An 18,023-nucleotide genomic window follows, 5' to 3' on the forward strand; every position below is an offset into this window, starting at 1 on the left:
ATTGGATTTTATCAGGAAGGCTCCGGCTGACGCCCACCTGTTGCAGAGCTCTGAAGCGTCGGCGTCCTGTCGAGTTGCGACCGCGGTACCCGCAATACCAACTGCGAGGTGTATTTATTTCTTGGCTGATTTAGTTACTTCTTCATTTACTTAAGATTCGCTGCTTGTGCGAGGAACAAACAGGCGGGCGTACTACAAAACTTCTAGAACGTTTCGCGAGAGCAGGATGTGGAAGCATTCGTAAGGAAAGAAGAAAAGCAAAAAGAAACAGAAAAGCAACGTCAGTGGCGTGCCAAGACAACAAGAGCAATCGTGGCAGTACATTTGAAAGAACATCAGTATGTTGAAAAAGAATTCAGTAAAATAGTTTTTTTTAAGTGATACAGAGAGAGAGAGAGAGAGAGAGAGAGAGAAGTTTGATGAGACGAAATGCTGTGAGGTCGGCCTGAGGTATACTCCTCTAGCCAGCTACTCGGCATTGGGGGAAGGGGAAGAGGGAAAGAAAGAGGGAAGATAGAGGTGCATGATGGGTGACGATGACGATAGAAGGAAGATGTAGAACATATGGCAAGCAATTTGGCATGCTCAAAGTCTGCAATCCAGGCCCGTAATTTTTAAAAAGTTCACTAACGCCTGGATGGCCTTGAAACTCGATTGAGTATCTGGCCAAGAGCCTAAAATAACGTCCTCTGACAACGGTGCGGTGTCGCGACGCGTAAGGTCATTGTCCAACCTTTCACGCTCTTCCACGTACTTAGGGCAGTCACAAAGGACATGACCTATAGTCTCAGTCACATTGCACACCTCACAGTGTGGAGACTCGGTGCGTCGAATGAGGTGCACGTATCCGCGCGTAAACGCTACCCCCAGCCTTAGTCTGTGCAGAAGACTGGCACAGTTTCGTTGAATTTTCGGTGGTAGCCTAAAATTCATGGTAGGGTCCAATCTCTGGAGTCGTCTGTGGCGATTATCCGGATACATGATACAGATCCAACACACATCTGGGAATCTGTGCAAAACGAAGTTACCGCAAAGCGGTTGATCAGAGTGCTATCAGTTTGCCCATGTTTGTTTCCGGCGGTTTTGGCGTAAAGAAAGCTGGCGAGCCCGCATGCATTTTCACGCGCGAATGCTGGGCAGTGTGACCTCCTCGGCGATCACGTCAAAGAGATATTTCGCGTTTGCAGGACAAAAGTACGATACACGTGCTATTAGAGACAGAAAAAACAGCGATTATGGCCTAACGTTCCAAGCATTGCGCTGCTGTGCTGGTGAAAAGAAGTGGTGAACAGAAGAAATTAATAAACACCCGCCATGGTTTCTCAGTGACTATGGCATTGGGCTGCGGAGCGCGCGGTCGCGTGGAATCAAATCGCAGCTACGGCGACCGCATTTCCATGGGGCGCGAAATGCGAAATACACGCCTGTACTTCGCTTTAGGTGCTCGTTACAGAACTCCAAGTGGTCCAAATTATTCCGGAGTGTCCCACTACGGCGTGCCTTGTATTCGGATCGTATTTTTGGCACTTAAGACTCCGTTATGTAAATGCTTACACATTTGTGTTTATTAAATTGATACCAACTACTGTCATGGGGACACGGGTTTACCCATTGGGGATGGAAAGTCACGTATTCAGGCTACGACGCCGGCGCACTCCGGACGGAGCAAAGTTTTGCAACTAAAACATCACAGTCTCAGAACCCGGCAGAATTCTGCCGCACGCCTGTTATCGTCAACTATGAGGATAATAATGACGATGCTCGGACGGCAGTGCATCATCTAAAAAAAAGACAGAAAATATTTATTTATTGTTCGTTGCGCAACAGAAGTGTCGCTTTTCCTAGCTCGAAACGCATACGGAAAGTTTCTTGCTAGTGTCGCGTATAGCTGAGAGAGGCTCGCGTTCGACAAGTGTTAGTTTAGCTCACCGAGAGTTGCTCTTTCTCGCTTATTTAGTTGTAGTTTCTCTGAACATCAGTCTAAGGTCGGGCAAGGCAGGTGCATCTTCACAGCTCTCTGTTTGTTTCCTCCGTGACAGCTTTCACTCCACTAGTGGGGTGCATGCACTTGCGGCGTCAAGAAGAAACCGGCCACGGTAACTCGCCCGATTACAGCATAGCCGTAGACATAGGCTATGACTGTGGCTATAGGTATACGGATCCAGTTCAACTTACGAAATAATTTTGCAGCTGGCAGGGCCACCAATAATAGAATATAGTAGTAGTTTATTCAAACATTTACAAAAATATTGAAAGGCACAGGGACTGATGCGCGTACGGCTTTGCTTGGCTAGTGAGAACCACTCGTACAGTGATGCTAAACAATAAACAGCACTCGAAACTTGCAAGGCGGTCGCCTTGGAGTTACAAGGATGGTAGCGAAAAATCAAAGCACAAGCTGTCAAAACAGTTTCGTAAGTTCCAAGCATAAATTTATCAGATGGTTAAATACCCCATAAGCAACTTCATCTCACTACACATGACAGTAGTATTCAGTGCCACCATTTCCTTTTCAAATAATCTGGTGGTTTCAACCCGGTATGCGGTAGAGTTCCTCCACTCTAAAAATCATCCCAACTATTCAGGCAGCGATTGATTGGTTAGTTTTACTGATTTGTCACAGGGCTTCAGTATCACTTGGAAGTTATTTCTAAGCGCAGGTTTTGTTACCAAGTGCTTTGAATGCCTGAAGGAAGGCACTCGAGTGACTGCGTTTTTATGGAACTTCTCTCTGTAGGATTCACTTTTAGTTGAAGACCAGCGGCTTCTTCTTTGCATGGAGGGCCGGTGGTGTGCACATTTCGGTTAAGTCGAGGTCATTTTATGAATGCAGGTTAGGTTAGGCTAGGCGAAAGTACTTGCAACGCTGAGCATCAGGCAGCCATTTACGGTATGTACTAGCTGACGTCAACCAATCTGTTCAACGAAAGAAGAAATGTATAGAAAGGTTTAAAAACATGGTGCGAGATACGCTGGTAAAAAATGCGGTGTTCGGTCATCATACTTCTGAGGACTAAGCACCGGAAGTCATAAGATCGCAGCTTCCGCCGCGTTATATATATATATATATATATATATATATATATATATATATATATATATATATATATATTATTTGCCGTTGAATAGCTTGCCTTACTTTAACTGCGACACTCTATAGAACCTGAATGGTACGCACTGGCTTTTTTTTTGTTTTTAGTTCGAGTTGATTCGGCAACGGGAAGTCAAGACACCGATTTCCGAGCCGCTTCTTGTGGAAACTGAAAACGCTCAGGGCTGCAAAACATCGCGAAAACCGTCTTAATCTGCCATAACGGGTGGACTATCCTGACAATATATTAACTTTGCAACAATTTCCGATGGATTTATTTATTTATTTTGCTTCTCGCCTATGCATAAAACAATGGTTGCTAAAGGAAAATATAAAACCGAGTAAGAGCAAGAAAGTTATCGCCTATGAGTATATAATGCGTTTCTTTGCACCAATGCATTTGTTGCGTAAAATAATGCCATTGAAGATGCTGCTGTTCCTCCTAAAACTAAATCGCCCGCGCCAAGACGCACAATTCCCCACATGACTTCCTCTGAGTCGCTTTCTCTGTCGGGCAGTGCCGACTTCGCATGACAGGCTTCGCAGCCCGAAATAGCTGGCGCCGCTCTATTTTATTTTCGTAATTTCTTTATCTCACATCAGCTCTGTTCTCGCTTCGAACGAGCATGATATGTTCTTGCAGAAGCCGTATATTTCAATCTCTAGCATGAACCAATATTTTCGTTTGGCGTGCCCGTAAAACGGAATGGCTATTCCGAACGTCGGGGTTCGGTCCTGTGTGAGCGCTTGTTAATGCACGTAAACAACTGCTTCATATCGCGTTGAGCAGTTACTGTACCGTAAATCACGGAATCACAAAATTACTAATTCGTTGCCTTCGACATTAGGAATGCATTTGAAATGATAAATGCGCAAAGAAAACGACCAGCCTCCGAACGCGTGACATCTTTAGTGAGAAATACCAATAAGTATACTATACAGGGCGTTAAGCTGCCGCTATAGTCCAGCTTTTTCAATGTTTCGGAAGAATAGTGATTCTTCTTTGGGCAAGCGCGAGGGGGGCCGTCGCGGAGCCTTCGTCCTGCGCCCCGAACACTTGCAAGGACGACGCTCATATGTCGAAGCTCCACTCGTCCAAATCAGTGTCGCGCTGTTCGCAGTCCTGCGCCCCCGAGACCAGGCACATCACCTCTTCGACGAAGGGCCGAGTGTCCAGGTCGAATTCGGTTATGTCGCCCGCAGTCGTGTCCACCGGTTGGTGCCAGGAAGTGACGTTGCGGACCACTTCGTCCAGCTGCGCCAGCGGCACTTTGGCGGCCATCTTCCTGATCTCCCGGTATTCTCTGCGTGAAGGCGCGTGTGTAGCGCGTTGCAAGAAATCAACGAGGGTTGTCTTTGAGGCTTTCCCTGTATGTCGTCGCTAAGCTGTATAGCGACGCAACACGGAGAAAAGAAATAAATACTCTGCTGGCTGTTTCTTGTCGCATTATCGGCCCAACACGTGACCTCCGGGGCGCAGCGTATTGGCCAAGAATACTTGGTTCCCGGTAGTTCTTAATCGACGCGCACTTGTTCTACTGCGCTGCCGCATACCTGGCTCTGCATGAAAAGCAGGCGCACTAAAACCTGCCGCGCGCTCTGACGTAACGACCATGTGTTGGGCCGATACGCTTTGGCTTCAATCCTGTTGCTCGATGCTCTCTCGTGATATTTCCTTCCTCCATGCAAGACAAAGGTCGGACGCTCAGACCACCGTGCCACCAACTCAGTTCGTCTTAACGGCGCTTTCTTCCCAAGGAGCTGAGATGTGTCCCTTAAGAACTCCAGGAAAGAGCGTCCCTTCCTCTCTACAATCCCTCCCTCAACCTCTTTCACGCGGGCAATCTCCAAGGCCACACACGCGGGTGACTCAGCAACTTCGCCTTCCTCACCAGAGAGGAGGGAGACGTGCAGTAGGCATCGTGCTCAGGAGCCCACTGATGAAGAAAAAGAGAGCTCTGGGAAAGCTGAGATACGAAGCGCCTTCAGCGCTCAAGACTACTAATTCCTCAATACTATTTATTAAGCGTTATTCGCACTGGACCTTGCACTACTGCAAAGGCATCCAGGGTAGTGCAACTAGTATAGGGACGCAGAGAAATAATAATATTTGGGGTTTTACGTGCCAAAACCACTTTCTGATTATGAGGCACGCCGTAGTGGAGGACTCCGGAAATTTTGACCACCTGGGGTTCTTTAACGTGCACATAAATCTAAGCACACGGGTGTTTTCGCATTTCGCCCCCATTGATATGCGGCCGCCATGGCCGGGATTCGATCCCGCGACCTCGTGCTCAGCAGCCCAACACCATAGCCACTGAGCAACCACGGTGGGTGGACGCAGAGAAAGAACAGGACATTCAAACAACAGACGTTCAAACAGCGGTGTGGGCATGTCCCGTTCTTATACAATGCGTCTTTGTAGTAGTTGCACTAGACTGGACGCCTTCGTGATGGCATACGACGAGCCTGTGTCACACTTAGAATTGAGGCGGTGTCGACGGGTTGCTAAATTTCCTGCCGCTGCGCTCAACGTTGTTGGCCACTCTGAGAAACGTCATTTTCATTTGCAGTCATTCAACAGTGCTGTAGCAACGCCGCGCTGAGCTACACATAGCCAGGAAACAAATAAATGCAGATGAATCTGAAGGCACTCAGTGTTCATTCGTCGTATCCAAATTCGAGGCAAATGCGAACGAAAATTTACTAACGATGTGCCTACTCTTGATTAAAGTTAATTATTTTGGGGAGAAGATAACGAAAGCAGAAAAAAAATCTCCGACGATTACGATATTCTCCAATGCGAACCTTGAGCAGAGCTGTTTAGGTATTTATAATTGGCGATATATTGCGGCGAGTAATTTGGATGCTGACCGGCAGGTTCCTCTCGGCTGCGGCGCTGAGCGATCTGCTCGGACAGCTCGTTTAGCAGCAGCCGCAGACGAAGCATTCCAAGTGATTGCGTCGCTCGTTGTTCAGAAAGAAAGCGCCAACACGGAAACGGGTGGCTCGTGCAGATCGCATTCTCTAGCGGCGGCGCAGGCGAAGTATCGTATGCGCAGTGGCTCCTAAGCCCACGAGAGCGCTTTGTTTCCATATATGGTGTCGGTGGACGCGCTCGCCGCGCGCCTGGTCGCCGCCGTCAAGCACGTCTCGTGCAACATTCCGCTTTCCTCCTCACCCTTTCACCGTACTCTCTTCCTCAGCTTTCCTCATCACGCTTCCGCTAAACTCTCCTTCTCCTCTTTTGTCCTCGCGCTCTCTTCGCTCTCGCCGTCTTCCATCCCCCGCTCCGCGCTCCCATCCCATCTCCGCGCTCTCTCTTTCATCATTCGATGTGCTCGTTCGCTGGGTTACGCTGACGCCCACGCCTAATGCACACTCTTAAAAGAAAGTTTACACCCTTTGGGCTTGTCTTGTCCCGCAACAGTAATCGCCATGTGCCTTGCTCGCGTTTCATTTTTTTTTCTTTGAAAACTGAGCGCTAGCTTCTTTCCTGTCGAGAAGGCTGTGTCACGCTGATAACACGCAAGCTGCTTGTTACTTGGAAGTACCGAGCTCGCAGCGTTAAAGAAAGGAAATACGGGCAATCAGATGACGATAATCATTGTCGGACAAGATAGAATCAAAAGAGTGTAAACTTTTTGGGAGTGCAGGAACGGGCGCAGCTAACAGCTGTGATCTAAAAGAAAAATAGGCTAAGTTTGATGCGGGTAAAAGTGTACAGCGTGTAAAATGACACTGCGGGTCGATGCAGCAAACATACTCCGCAGCTGAGCCTAATGCAGGATGAGTAAATACAAAGACTGCGGATATGCACCGCACGCACAAGCACGCGCACAAGATGCCTACAAGCAACACGCACAATACTCGGTCGCACTACGAAAGAAGAATGAACAGTTGTCTTCACTGAACGTAATTAAATTGATGATATTTATATAGGCTTACTTCAGACTCGCACATACCTTAGATTAAGACTTATGTATATAGACTCGCTATATCCTCGGTTATACGTATAAGCATTGGTAATTTAGGCTTATGTCAAATATTCTTCCGCAGTGTCAAATAATCAGGTTTCATTACTTCGGCGGCACTGTAGCACCGCTGAATGGGACGATCACGGCCTTAAAGTCACATGCAGCCCTGCCTACGTTCCGCTACCTCTTATTCCGGGCAGCACTAATTGTTAACTCCGTATTGACGAGTGTTTCCTGCTGGTAACAAACCAGAAGAAAGAAAATTTTCTGGCTGAGTTACTGAGTAGAAGTTTCTGGATAATTGTCTTCGGCCCACACTGAATGACAGTCAGCAAACGCCATTCGTTGTTTTTGATAAAGAATGGAGGACGAGGGAGAAGTTTGACACGCGACTCGCTTTCTTTCGAAAACCCCTCGGAAGAGAGGGCCGATTCAAGATCTCCGGCTGCAGCGGTGAATGAACGAGTTCGGGGGTTTTACACCCCAGAACAATGACTCGATTATGACGCACGCCGTAGCAGTGGACTGCGGATTAATTTTTACCTCCAGGGCATGTTTAACGTCCCCCTAATACAGGGGACACGGTCGTTTTTTTTTTTTTTTGCATTTCACCCCCGTCGAAATGCTGCCTCCGCAGCCGGGACTTGATCCCGCGACCTCGTGCTTAACAGCGCAACAACACAGCCGCTAAGCCACCGCGGCGTGTGGCTGCAGTGGTGTGGCAAGCATGATTTAAAGCAAATACAATGTACACGTATGATTCACTCATAATCAGAGCCGCCGCTACAAATTCAAAACGAAGACATGGGTTGCTTTGGCTGAATCCCGCCTTCAGTTTTCAACCTGGCATTGTCCCCTGATACTGGAAATGTTTCTGCAAAAATATTTCATCTTTTTTGTTTATTATTCTTACGCTCGATGTAATCCGCACATTTAGGTGGAAAGTAAAGATTTCTTTTCTTTTTTCATTTGTATGTGCCATCGTTAAAGGGTTACCAGGTGAGGGCTGAGCGTTCACACTTCTCACTTTGCGAAGGCCCTCCACACGGCGCGGCTGGTCTCGCGCCAAATGTACCGGATGCCGGCGATGTAGAGCGTGAGCCCAACGTCACCGTTGCGGAGGAAGGCGCCCAAGTCCTGCTGCAGCGAGGCGCGGTTCACCGTGGGCACAGCCGCGAACTCGGGGCTGTCGAGCACCGCGAACAGCAGGCCCCACAGTTTCGAGTCGTAGAGGGTGCGCGACAGCGACGCCACGTCGTAGAAGAGCAGCAGCGCGCCCTGCTGCAAAGGCCCAAGGCTGGAAAGAGCAGGCGAGGGCGAGAGGCTCAAGAGGGCGCTTACGAGAGACAGGGCTGGTGATTGACAAGCGCGAAAAAAAAAAGCGAGAAATCCGGAAAGAAACGATTTTCGATAACGCTAGCGGTAGTACCTTCCTTCTCTGTCTAAGCTGAGGACAAGGACACGTGGAACCAGATATTCGCAACCTGTCAGCGCTACTTCAAAAACCTGTAGACGGCTCATCACATTGCAAGAAAATGCAAACAATTCCATCCAGAGAGAGCCGTAGGGCGCGTCCAGCTACTAGAAGCCCTCGGTTTCAGAGCTGGTGGGAACATTAGCTAGTCAAGCGGTGTAGATGTTATCGGAGTAATGGTGAAAAAAAAAAGCCAGGGGAGAGACGGTCGTAGGATTGTCACAGGCATAGGCAGCTTAAGGAGACAATGCACGGGCCGGCAGGTTGCCAGATTACAAAATGGTAACACGTAAGCAGACCGCATAAGCAAACGCAGAATAGCTCTGTGCTGGTAGGTTACCGTTCCGGTAGCATTTACTAGCTTGGGTGATTACTTGAACTTAACGTCCTAACTTTGTATCGGACTGGTCGTTATTCCTTTGCTGAACAGAGAAGGCGCTAGTTAAACACAAGCGCTGCCTCCCGACTAACTTTTGTTAGGGAGTGGGTACTACGTTATACAGGCTACATGGGTACGATATCAAAGAGCAGTACGACTAACAAAACAATGAGAAGTTCAAAACTGCGTGAATGCTTGGTGCGGAAATGGTACAACTGATGTGTCGCAGTTAAGCTTTTTGATATGATGCATGATTGAAGTATGATTCTTCATAAAGAAAAAATAATAGGTCGAGCTGCATTGAAACAGCAGGCTTCTCTAGTAACGAATTCGTCATTCATAGCGAGGGCAGCGCGTTTGCAATCAAGAAAATGGCGAAAATAAAAAATGGTAGTGGTGCCACCTATTATCCGAGAAGTAATTTATACAAAAAAAAATGTTCAATTAATAATATTTGGGGTTTTACGTGCCAAAACCACTTTCTGATTATGAGGCACGCCGTAGTGGAGGACTCCGGAAATTTTGACCACCTGGGGTTCTTTAACGTGCACCTAAATCTAAGCACACGGGTGTTTTCGTATTTCGCCCCCATCGAAATGCGGCCGCCGTGGTCGGGAAAAAAATGTTCAATTAAAGTTTATTGGAAGGCTTTCGCCACTCATGTTCAACTAAAGAAAGAAAGTCGCAGCTTCGCCCAAAAAGCGAAGCATCAATTGCGATAGCAAATTAGTGGACAGCTATACGAAGTAAGGTTAGTAGATTTATCGTCCGTATAAACTTGTAAACATAGAAATACTATACTCGTGGACAACTAGGTACGGTGATGGAATCGGGAAATTCGGAGGCGCAAGTTGGAATGGGTTGCCGCAGGACAAGGGTAATTGCAGACCGCAGGAAGAAGCCTTCGTCCTGAATTGGACATAAGGTAGGCTGTTGCTGACGCTGATACGAAGTAAGGATAGTAGATTTATCAGCCGTATAAACTTGTAAACCTAGGTGCACTAACTAACTGACCAAGTATGGTGTCAAGTGCGCGCAAGCATATATGAACACATCCGACTCTATGAGCGTGGAAACGCGCTGTCAAAACGCCGGCGTAAGGAAATGCGGCAGCAGCAGCGAGCGAAGTGACATTCGTGCTGTCTATCGCTTCGACGAAAGTGAGCTCCGAAAACGCCCAGCACGCACAAAGCTGCGAGCCGCAGACGTACCTAGACTCTGCCATAAAAAAAATTCATCAAGAGGTTACACTCGGCGAAAACTGCAATATGAAATACGTCACGCTAGTATTAATGTCGACCGTTTACTGCCGAGAGCATCGGGAAAAAAATACGAAATTAAGGTAACAGACATTGCTTTTTTTTTTATTCTTTCCCGGCAAAAGTAAAAATGTCTGTGTATAAATCAGGTTATACTGTGCGATTCACTGTTCTTACGTTACCTAGCGACAAGCCAGTGACGCGCCAGATGCTTGCGTCATTCGTCAGACACGCCGCCGAAGCCAGCGAGGCTGGCTGCGCATGTGAGCATTGGCCTGTTCAGCGACCCGCCTGCCTGTTTTTCTGTTTTTGGATTTAGACTGGTTTGCTGGGCTCCCGGCGTGTTATTGCGTTTCTGCTGCACTTTGACACGGCACCACTTTGTTATCGGACTAGATCAAGGTGAGAAATTTCGCTTGACAGCCTGCGACGCGTTTCAAGCATTTAGGCTTGCGGCACGGAACCGAGACTTGTGACGCAGTTTGTTGCGAAAAATAGCTGAGCCATCCTGGCACAGTTGAGAGAATGACTCGTACTGGGAGATGTTTGCAACGCTTTCTGTGTGCTCGGCCGTGTGACGCAATCAGTTTCGCGTGTACAGAATTTTACTTGCACAAGACCATGACGCTTTTTGGACCCCAAGTACTATTTTAATTTCGTTATTTTTTGGGATACTTTTGAGGCACGCTCACCACGTCTGGGGTTTTGATGCGGTTAACGAAAAGCAGCTCGGTCGTGGTGATAAAGTCTGGGAAGTACTTAATCATAGTGAGGCAAGATTGTGACACTTTTTATGGCCCCGCAACAACATATGCGTACTTTCGGTAGTAAGGCTTGTCGAAAACGCCACGAGCGATTACCAAGAGTGATAACGCGGGAGTGCGTTGCTTGCGCTGGCTGAATGCACAAAATGTAACGCAGAAGAACTTAAAAACCAGGAACTCGTAACTCGAAAATTCTCTCTTCTGAACGACTGAAAAAAAGCTTGCACCCACGCATTTGTCTTGAGTGCGAATAGAACGTATTCTGCGAGTGTCCAGCATGGTCTGACTGAGAGCCTGTGTTTTGACCACCTCTGTGTATACGTAGCGTAACATCTCGTCAGTTGAAGCCATTTTTGAAACGCGCAGTCCGTGTAGTTGTGCTCTTAGCAGGAAATAAGACCCGGGAATGGTGGAATGTTTGGAAATCGGCTGTTTTCGTGATATCGTATGTACGGTAGTATTTGGGATAAATCGCGTATTTTCTGTGCCATGTATATAAAGGCGAATTGTTTATTTCTAATGCCGGCCATTCACCACTTTGGCACCTTTCGCCTCTGCTCGCGTTATTCCTATAAAGTTTGATACCAAAATGACACATGCTTGTAATTTACGCTTTTTCATCTGATGCTGTAGGATCGAGGTTCGTGCGGGAACTACTGCTGCTTACCTAGTGCCACAACGTTCAATGAATGCACAAAAAGCCCGGAACGAGCATTTATTTAGAAAAAAATAAACATTTCCTCATTTCACAAGGCATCTTGCGTCTTCTTTATGAAACTGCATGTGGCACATATTCGATGGAGGCTTCTAAAGATCGTTCGCAATCAGTTTTACTTAATAATAAAACGATTCCGCACCAAGACCGTGCACGGTTGAGGGGCAGAAGCAAAACAAATACAGCTCCGATCAGCGCAGCCGGCTTAACTCTTTCCAGCTAGCGTTCAAAACACACGCGCCCAAAACCGGAACCGGAAGTGGGGTTCAGGTGTTAATGTCGGTGGCTTGGAGCGCTACAGTCAGTTCGGCCGCTGGGCTCTATTTGAATGTACACTCTTGTTGAATTTCTTTCTCTATGCTCTACGCCATAGTTTCTCACTATATGAACTACAGGGAAATCTGGCACTGCTGCACTGTAGTATGCATGGGAATGCCGGTGTATTGTGACTTCGTATTGGCATCGCTCTCGGAGAGCCAAGCAAGCGCCGTTCCGTCTCTCACAATGATTAATTGTTTACTAAAAGAGCACGTAAGAAGCTGTGCTAGTTTTATAATTGCACAAAAACATGTTTTAACTGTGAGAACTTCTTATGGCATGTACAATTATATGAAACGTAAAAAATATCAGCGGGCTGCTGAATTTGGTGGATAGACGACAAGAGTCGATCATGCTCACTTTGGAACAGTTTGTCGTCTGTTCTTGCTTTTCTTCTCTTATTCATGCATTTTAGGTGAGTAAACTTCACTGGAAGATGTAATATGCATGAATGGAAAGATTTTACGAAGATTTTACTTTAAGAACGCGTTATTTGTGCAGCCATATCCACGTTTTAGACTAAGCCTCTTACAACACCAGCCAACACAAGTATCGCAGTCACATGTACCGTCATTCCCATGACGGCACGGCGCCCCTTCGGAAACTGCCATAGACGGTGGCGCCAGATTTCCCTCTAGGCGTTATAGTGAGAAACTCCATGCTATGCCATTAACACAGATCGCTCTCAAGATGCGACTGAGTGACCGCGCGCTGCTGTGTCACATGCGCAGTTATAGGCTGAGTAGAACGCCGCCGCTCCCCCCCCCCCCCCCCTTCTCGGTGCCTCGCGCACGACTGTAGACGGCGCGCTTCTCGCCTGCTTTCGCCTCTTTGCGCGGGTGAGATTGAGCTGAGATTGTCGGCTCCCCTGGCACTCCTTCACTTGCACATACAGCGTAGAGCACGTGGGGACGGTGTTATCGTCTTTGAAATTTATACGGAACCTTACGGCGACGCGGACGGCGGTAATGCGCTTGGAGTTCCCACATAATTGCTATCGCAATAAAAAAGAAGAGCGGGCAAAGAAACCAGCCCGCTGACGATCATTCCCGTAGCGAAAAGACGTGTGACGCAGGAGAGCGAAACAGTCTACGTCCATTTGGGTTCATGTGGCATGAGCTGGTCGTGCTAGCTGACCCGATAAGCGCCATCAGCGGGTGATCAACGACAAGACGTATTGGGGAGAAGCAGAAGCTGCGCTTGCACTCCTAAGAGCAAGGTTAGGAGAAAAATAAAATAAGGTACGGCTCACGCTCGCATCATCGAATGATACGTCAATTTCGCGATGGTCAGCAGTTTGAGAAGTTAGGAATGAATTTGCTAGCGACAATCCAGCTGCTTGCTGTGTATGAACACCCTACAAAACGCTTGTGATGCATGTGCCAATTCAGGGACACTCCGGAAAACTGGCAAATGGCGTGCCGGTGAGGTATTCTGTCTGGTTGCCGGCAGCATGCATGGAGGAAAAGCGGACTGTGGCAGTGAAAAACCGGCCTAGAGGCAACTGTAGCCGCAAGCAATTTTTCAATAGACAGTTTTAGTACTGCGCCATGAGGATATACGCACGCGGTACGCAAGCGCTTTGCAGAACGTAGCAGCGCGTGTCACTTCAGGGCGTTTAAAGCGAAAACTTTACTGGCCGCGAACTCGCGACAAGCCTGTGGCATGTTGCGTGTTTGGCGTCCAAGCCTTGGGGTGGCGCCACCGTCGAAACAACGATAGCGCAGCGCCGGCAGCGGTAATCGAAACGCCAGCTAAACATTTATTATGTAAACTTTATTTGCAACGCATCAAACCAGCACGCATAGAAAAACATTTCCATCTGAAATTATGAACTTTTCGAAGCAAATTCAGCTTAAACGCTGAAAATTTTTATAACCTTACTGCTCGAATGCTTCACTGCAAGAGAGAGGAGCAGGCATTCGGGGCCAGAAGAACAGTCGCGAGAGAATTCGCCCTTGTGAAAGCTACGTATTTCTGCTCAAACAGGACGCACTGGCTCAAATCAAGTCGCAGTTTATGAATAGTGTGAACGAAGTGGCGTGACATCTCCATCTACAAAAGTGGAGGAACTTTAGCAATATACCAGCGTGTGACGGCTTTATGTGGTCGGATGTATTTATTCATTCATCGGCGGACAGCTTGTATTCACCAGAAATGTGTGGTGAGACTGTACGTAGTATCCTTTTGCACATAAACAACTATGCATGTTGCGCACCAGTAATCTTCTGAAACGCTATTCACGTGCTTTTTATTCCATGTAAACAACGATGATGTTATAATAAAGCTGTTTATTAGCAGCGAGTTAGTGTGATTAGCGTCGTGATTTCGCTCGGCCTATGCAGCAGTACCAACCTTCAAAGGTTGGTGCTAATTCTGATTCCTAAATTCTGAGCTAATTCTGAGTCCTAAATAAGAATATATATATATTGGGGCATACCTGGCCAAAGCAAGCAGGCAGCGCAACAGCAATAGCAGAAGCAGGCGACGCCGCCTTCGGGCGTGTGCTGTGCGGTACTCCTCACAAGCGTCATTGCACTTTCGATACACATTTAACTTTCTAAGCAACTAGAAATTATTCAAACGTCACCTTTTTGAATTTAGGTAGTAAGTGAATAATATTCAAAACATTATCTATTATTAGTAAGTAAACATTTTTCTGCTATCAGTGCAACTACCGTTAGAATCCAGGCGGCGCTAGCGTCGGCTGCGAAAATCGGCCCCATTGGCCCTATGCGAATGTCACGGGCTTGCTTGCGATTTCTCCATGGCGGTGCTCCGAGGAGGCGCATCACGTCACAACATGCGCCTCGCCGCGGATATTTCTCTCTGTCGCACCCGTCACTACTGCGCATGCGCCACTAGTAGCATAGAGCCACAGGTGTTCCGCCGCTGCGCAGCGCCGCGCCTCTCCGACGCCGCCGTTTGGTATGACGTCACACCGCGTCCCTCGTCGTTGCGCTCGCCTCCGCTCGCGTCGCCAGCTGCGTCGCATGCCTGATAACATGTAGGAGGAGTGAAAAGGAGAGCACGCGTGCGCCGCAACCACAGTTGAGGCGGCACTATGGACGGCGACAATTCTGATAAGCAGGAGGAGGCCTGAAATCGACATCGGAACGAGATGAAGAAGAAGCCAATTGCCCAGAAACAGACGAACACCGCCCCGAACGACTTGCTAAACGCCGCAACATAGCTAGACAACCACACTAACCTGGACTTCCAATCAAGATTATCCAAGGCTAATCATGTCTTAGATTTCGCTACGTATATCGTGGCATAGCCTAGCTAAGCCACTGCTAATTTTTTGTACTGGAAAATGCCTACGTACTTAAGCGAGCGAGCGTAGTTCGACGCCGGGCGCGTCGGTGCGCGTTGGCCGCGTCCACCAGTGCGTCGAACCATCGGTCGAACTATCGACGCTGTTGTTCTCGCCAACGTGACTTAACGTGTGGGCGCGTGCATGCTACGTTAGACTGTATTTGGGCCTTTAAAAGACGCTACAATTAACACGGATGCAATACGTGAATGTGTAGAAAAATAAAAACTGACAACTCAGTTTGAACGAAAAACCCAGTCAAAAACACAAAGGACAAGAGGAGGGGTTCACTCCACAAAGACTGGACTATCAACTGAGGTTTATTAGAATCGGTGTAGCAAGACCAGCAGAGCATGCTCAACTGCATCATCGCTAATCACATAGCATGAAAAGACGAGAAACGCTTCTATCGTGACCGACCTAGAAATTCAAATTCTTCTTTAAGTAAGCGCAACGAGGTTGTACTAACGCTGTCACCGCCTAATAAACTGATGTAGTACGCTTCCAAGATTTCTCGCTCTTCTTTGCCCTTGCCCCTACCAAGAATCGTCACATTGCTGAATAAAGGGTAACAACCACACTCATTGCAATGGCGAGGCAAGTTTACACCGTTATCTGACCCCAGGGAGGAGTGGTGCTCACGCAGGCGGTCATTAATACATCGACCGGTTTGGCCTATGTAAAATCTTTCGCACGTGAGAGGGAACCTATAGACAACCCCTGCAGCACATGCCGTAAAACGGTTTTCATGCTGCGTTGTGCAAACGTGGTTCCTTGCCCTGCCTCGAGAAATGCGCGAGCACAGACCCGAAAACTTACAAGGGGCAGAAAACACAACACCTACTCCCTGCTTGGCGGCAACCTTCTTGATTTTGTGGCTCACTTTATGCACATACGGCATAGCTTCAAGTTTCCTACGTTCAGTTGCCCCACCATCTACCAGCTTCGTACGTTCCTTCTTTAGCCTCTGAAGCAGCGATTCAGCCACCGCTTTCAATAGAGGCGGAGGGAACCCTGCGGCTTCTAAACGTTGGAATTGTGCCGATTCTAATAAACCTCAGTTGATAGTCCAGTCGTTGTGGTGTGAACCCCTCCTCTTGTCCTTTGTGTTTTTGACTGGTTTTTTCGTTCAAGTGTGTACCAACTGGCCCAGATTTCAACCCTTCGGAGAACTCAGTTTCTGAGGCTGGCACGGTCATTTGCGACGAACCGCGCCAACAGGACGTCTAGCCCTTCGCGCAGACAGATCACAGTGAACACTTTCTGAAAAACAAAGTTCAGATATTTTGCTATGGATTCCCACCATGCAGGATCCCGGAATGGGTTCTGCGCGTTCACTTCAGGCAGCAAAGCCAAATCGTCGGCCATTGAAAAGTACAGCATTCCGCTGGTCGCCTTTGACGCCGCCATTTTGCGAAACTCTTTTGTCTCGCGTTCTCCCGAACTAACGAGAAGCGACGCGAGGTTCCCCACGTACGCGCAAGAATCGGATGCGTGCGCACATGGTGGACGCGTACGCATTACGTACCGTTCGTGTGGCGTTCTGCACATGCGCACATTGCAGAACGCAGCGATCTTACGTACGCAACGCCGTTACCTACGCAACGTACGCCGTACTAAAACTGTCGAATATTCTGCGTAGCCTAAAAAAATCGAAGTCCCTTACTTAAAGAAAGACGGTTGAACGTGAAACTTTCCCCCATACATACAGAATAAAAATCCAACGGCAATGACCGCCCAACGAATCCAAGAAATGCTGAGCGACCCGATACTATGCGTTTGATTGCTTTCTTAGGATTGTATTTTTTTAACGTTGAAGTTGAATCAAGATACATTTCGTTAAGTTGCATAGCCTTTATTTTAGATCATGTAGCCGTTGATTACACGCACACACTCACACTTTCACGGAAGTCTGTACACTTGCGTTCGCGTACGGCATCCTCATATATGGTGCGCCGTATTCGCGGCCTACCCATGGTGACGGCCCGGAATGCATTGCGTGACGTGCGTAATGCAATGGAGATATATACAGTTCGTCTGGGTAGCGTGACGTTCAACCATAGTTCTTTAAGAAAGAAGCTTAGCTTTTTTCCATATCCTAAGACGAGCTCGTGTTCACGCACACATGCTGTCTCCGATAAGCAGGGAAGCTCAGTTAATCGCGACAGGAGTTGTCTCATGCCTGGCAGACCCAACTTGCGCTTCCAGTAAACCTTGTACGCATGGGCTATTCTTGCTGAGGTCGTTGCCTCGCGCCGTTGTCAGGCACTGACCGGCCGACCAGTCGACGCTGCGCGGTACTGCGTATGAAAGTTGTAGTGTTCTACGCAGATGTGTAAGTTGCTTTTCCTGCAATGCGTTTTCGGCGCTCGCGGACGAATCAGTGAGACATAGAAAGCTTCGCCCTACAAAGAATTATTAAGAACCAACCGCGATTGGTTCCCAAGAATGCGTTTAGCATGCTTTGGGAGGTAGTTATGTGTGGCACTATGTTGCACTGTATTATGTGTGGCGTTCGCCTTACAAGCGTGACTTACCCGTACGCGGGAGCTAACTGGTACATCGAGCGCCACTTCCTAAAGACCAGTTCGTTACCTCGTGTAGCGTCTGCAATCGGCTCTGTTCACTACCAGAGGCTCAGCGTCTCAATGACAGCGTTTCAAAACGCCAGCTGTCACTATACCCCGTTCCATACATAGATGATAACGCTGTGGAGGCTAGCGAGACCTC

The 18,023-nt window shown here is 47.9% G+C and overlaps 2 protein-coding genes across 2 annotated transcripts in view; one reads left to right on the forward strand and one right to left on the reverse strand.

The window, feature by feature from the left end:
• The window catches only part of LOC142592723 (uncharacterized), a 325,325-nt gene that overhangs the window by 187,849 nt on the left and 119,453 nt on the right, over nucleotides 1–18,023 (forward strand). The gene's annotated exons all lie outside the window — the stretch shown is intronic.
• LOC142558020 (aminopeptidase Q-like) overlaps nucleotides 3,983–18,023 on the reverse strand; it is a 41,262-nt gene continuing 27,221 nt past the window's right edge. Inside the window, exons 11-12 of the mRNA XM_075670187.1 lie at nucleotides 8,096–8,365; nucleotides 3,983–4,395 (exon numbers count right to left, since the gene is read on the reverse strand). Of these exons, the coding sequence (XP_075526302.1) occupies nucleotides 4,164–4,395; nucleotides 8,096–8,365 (502 nt within the window). The 3' untranslated portion in view covers nucleotides 3,983–4,163. The remainder of the gene's footprint in view (nucleotides 4,396–8,095; nucleotides 8,366–18,023) is intronic.

Source organism: Dermacentor variabilis, chromosome 9 (genome assembly GCF_050947875.1).
Source record: "Dermacentor variabilis isolate Ectoservices chromosome 9, ASM5094787v1, whole genome shotgun sequence".
In the NCBI taxonomy this organism is placed as follows: domain Eukaryota; kingdom Metazoa; phylum Arthropoda; class Arachnida; order Ixodida; family Ixodidae; genus Dermacentor; species Dermacentor variabilis.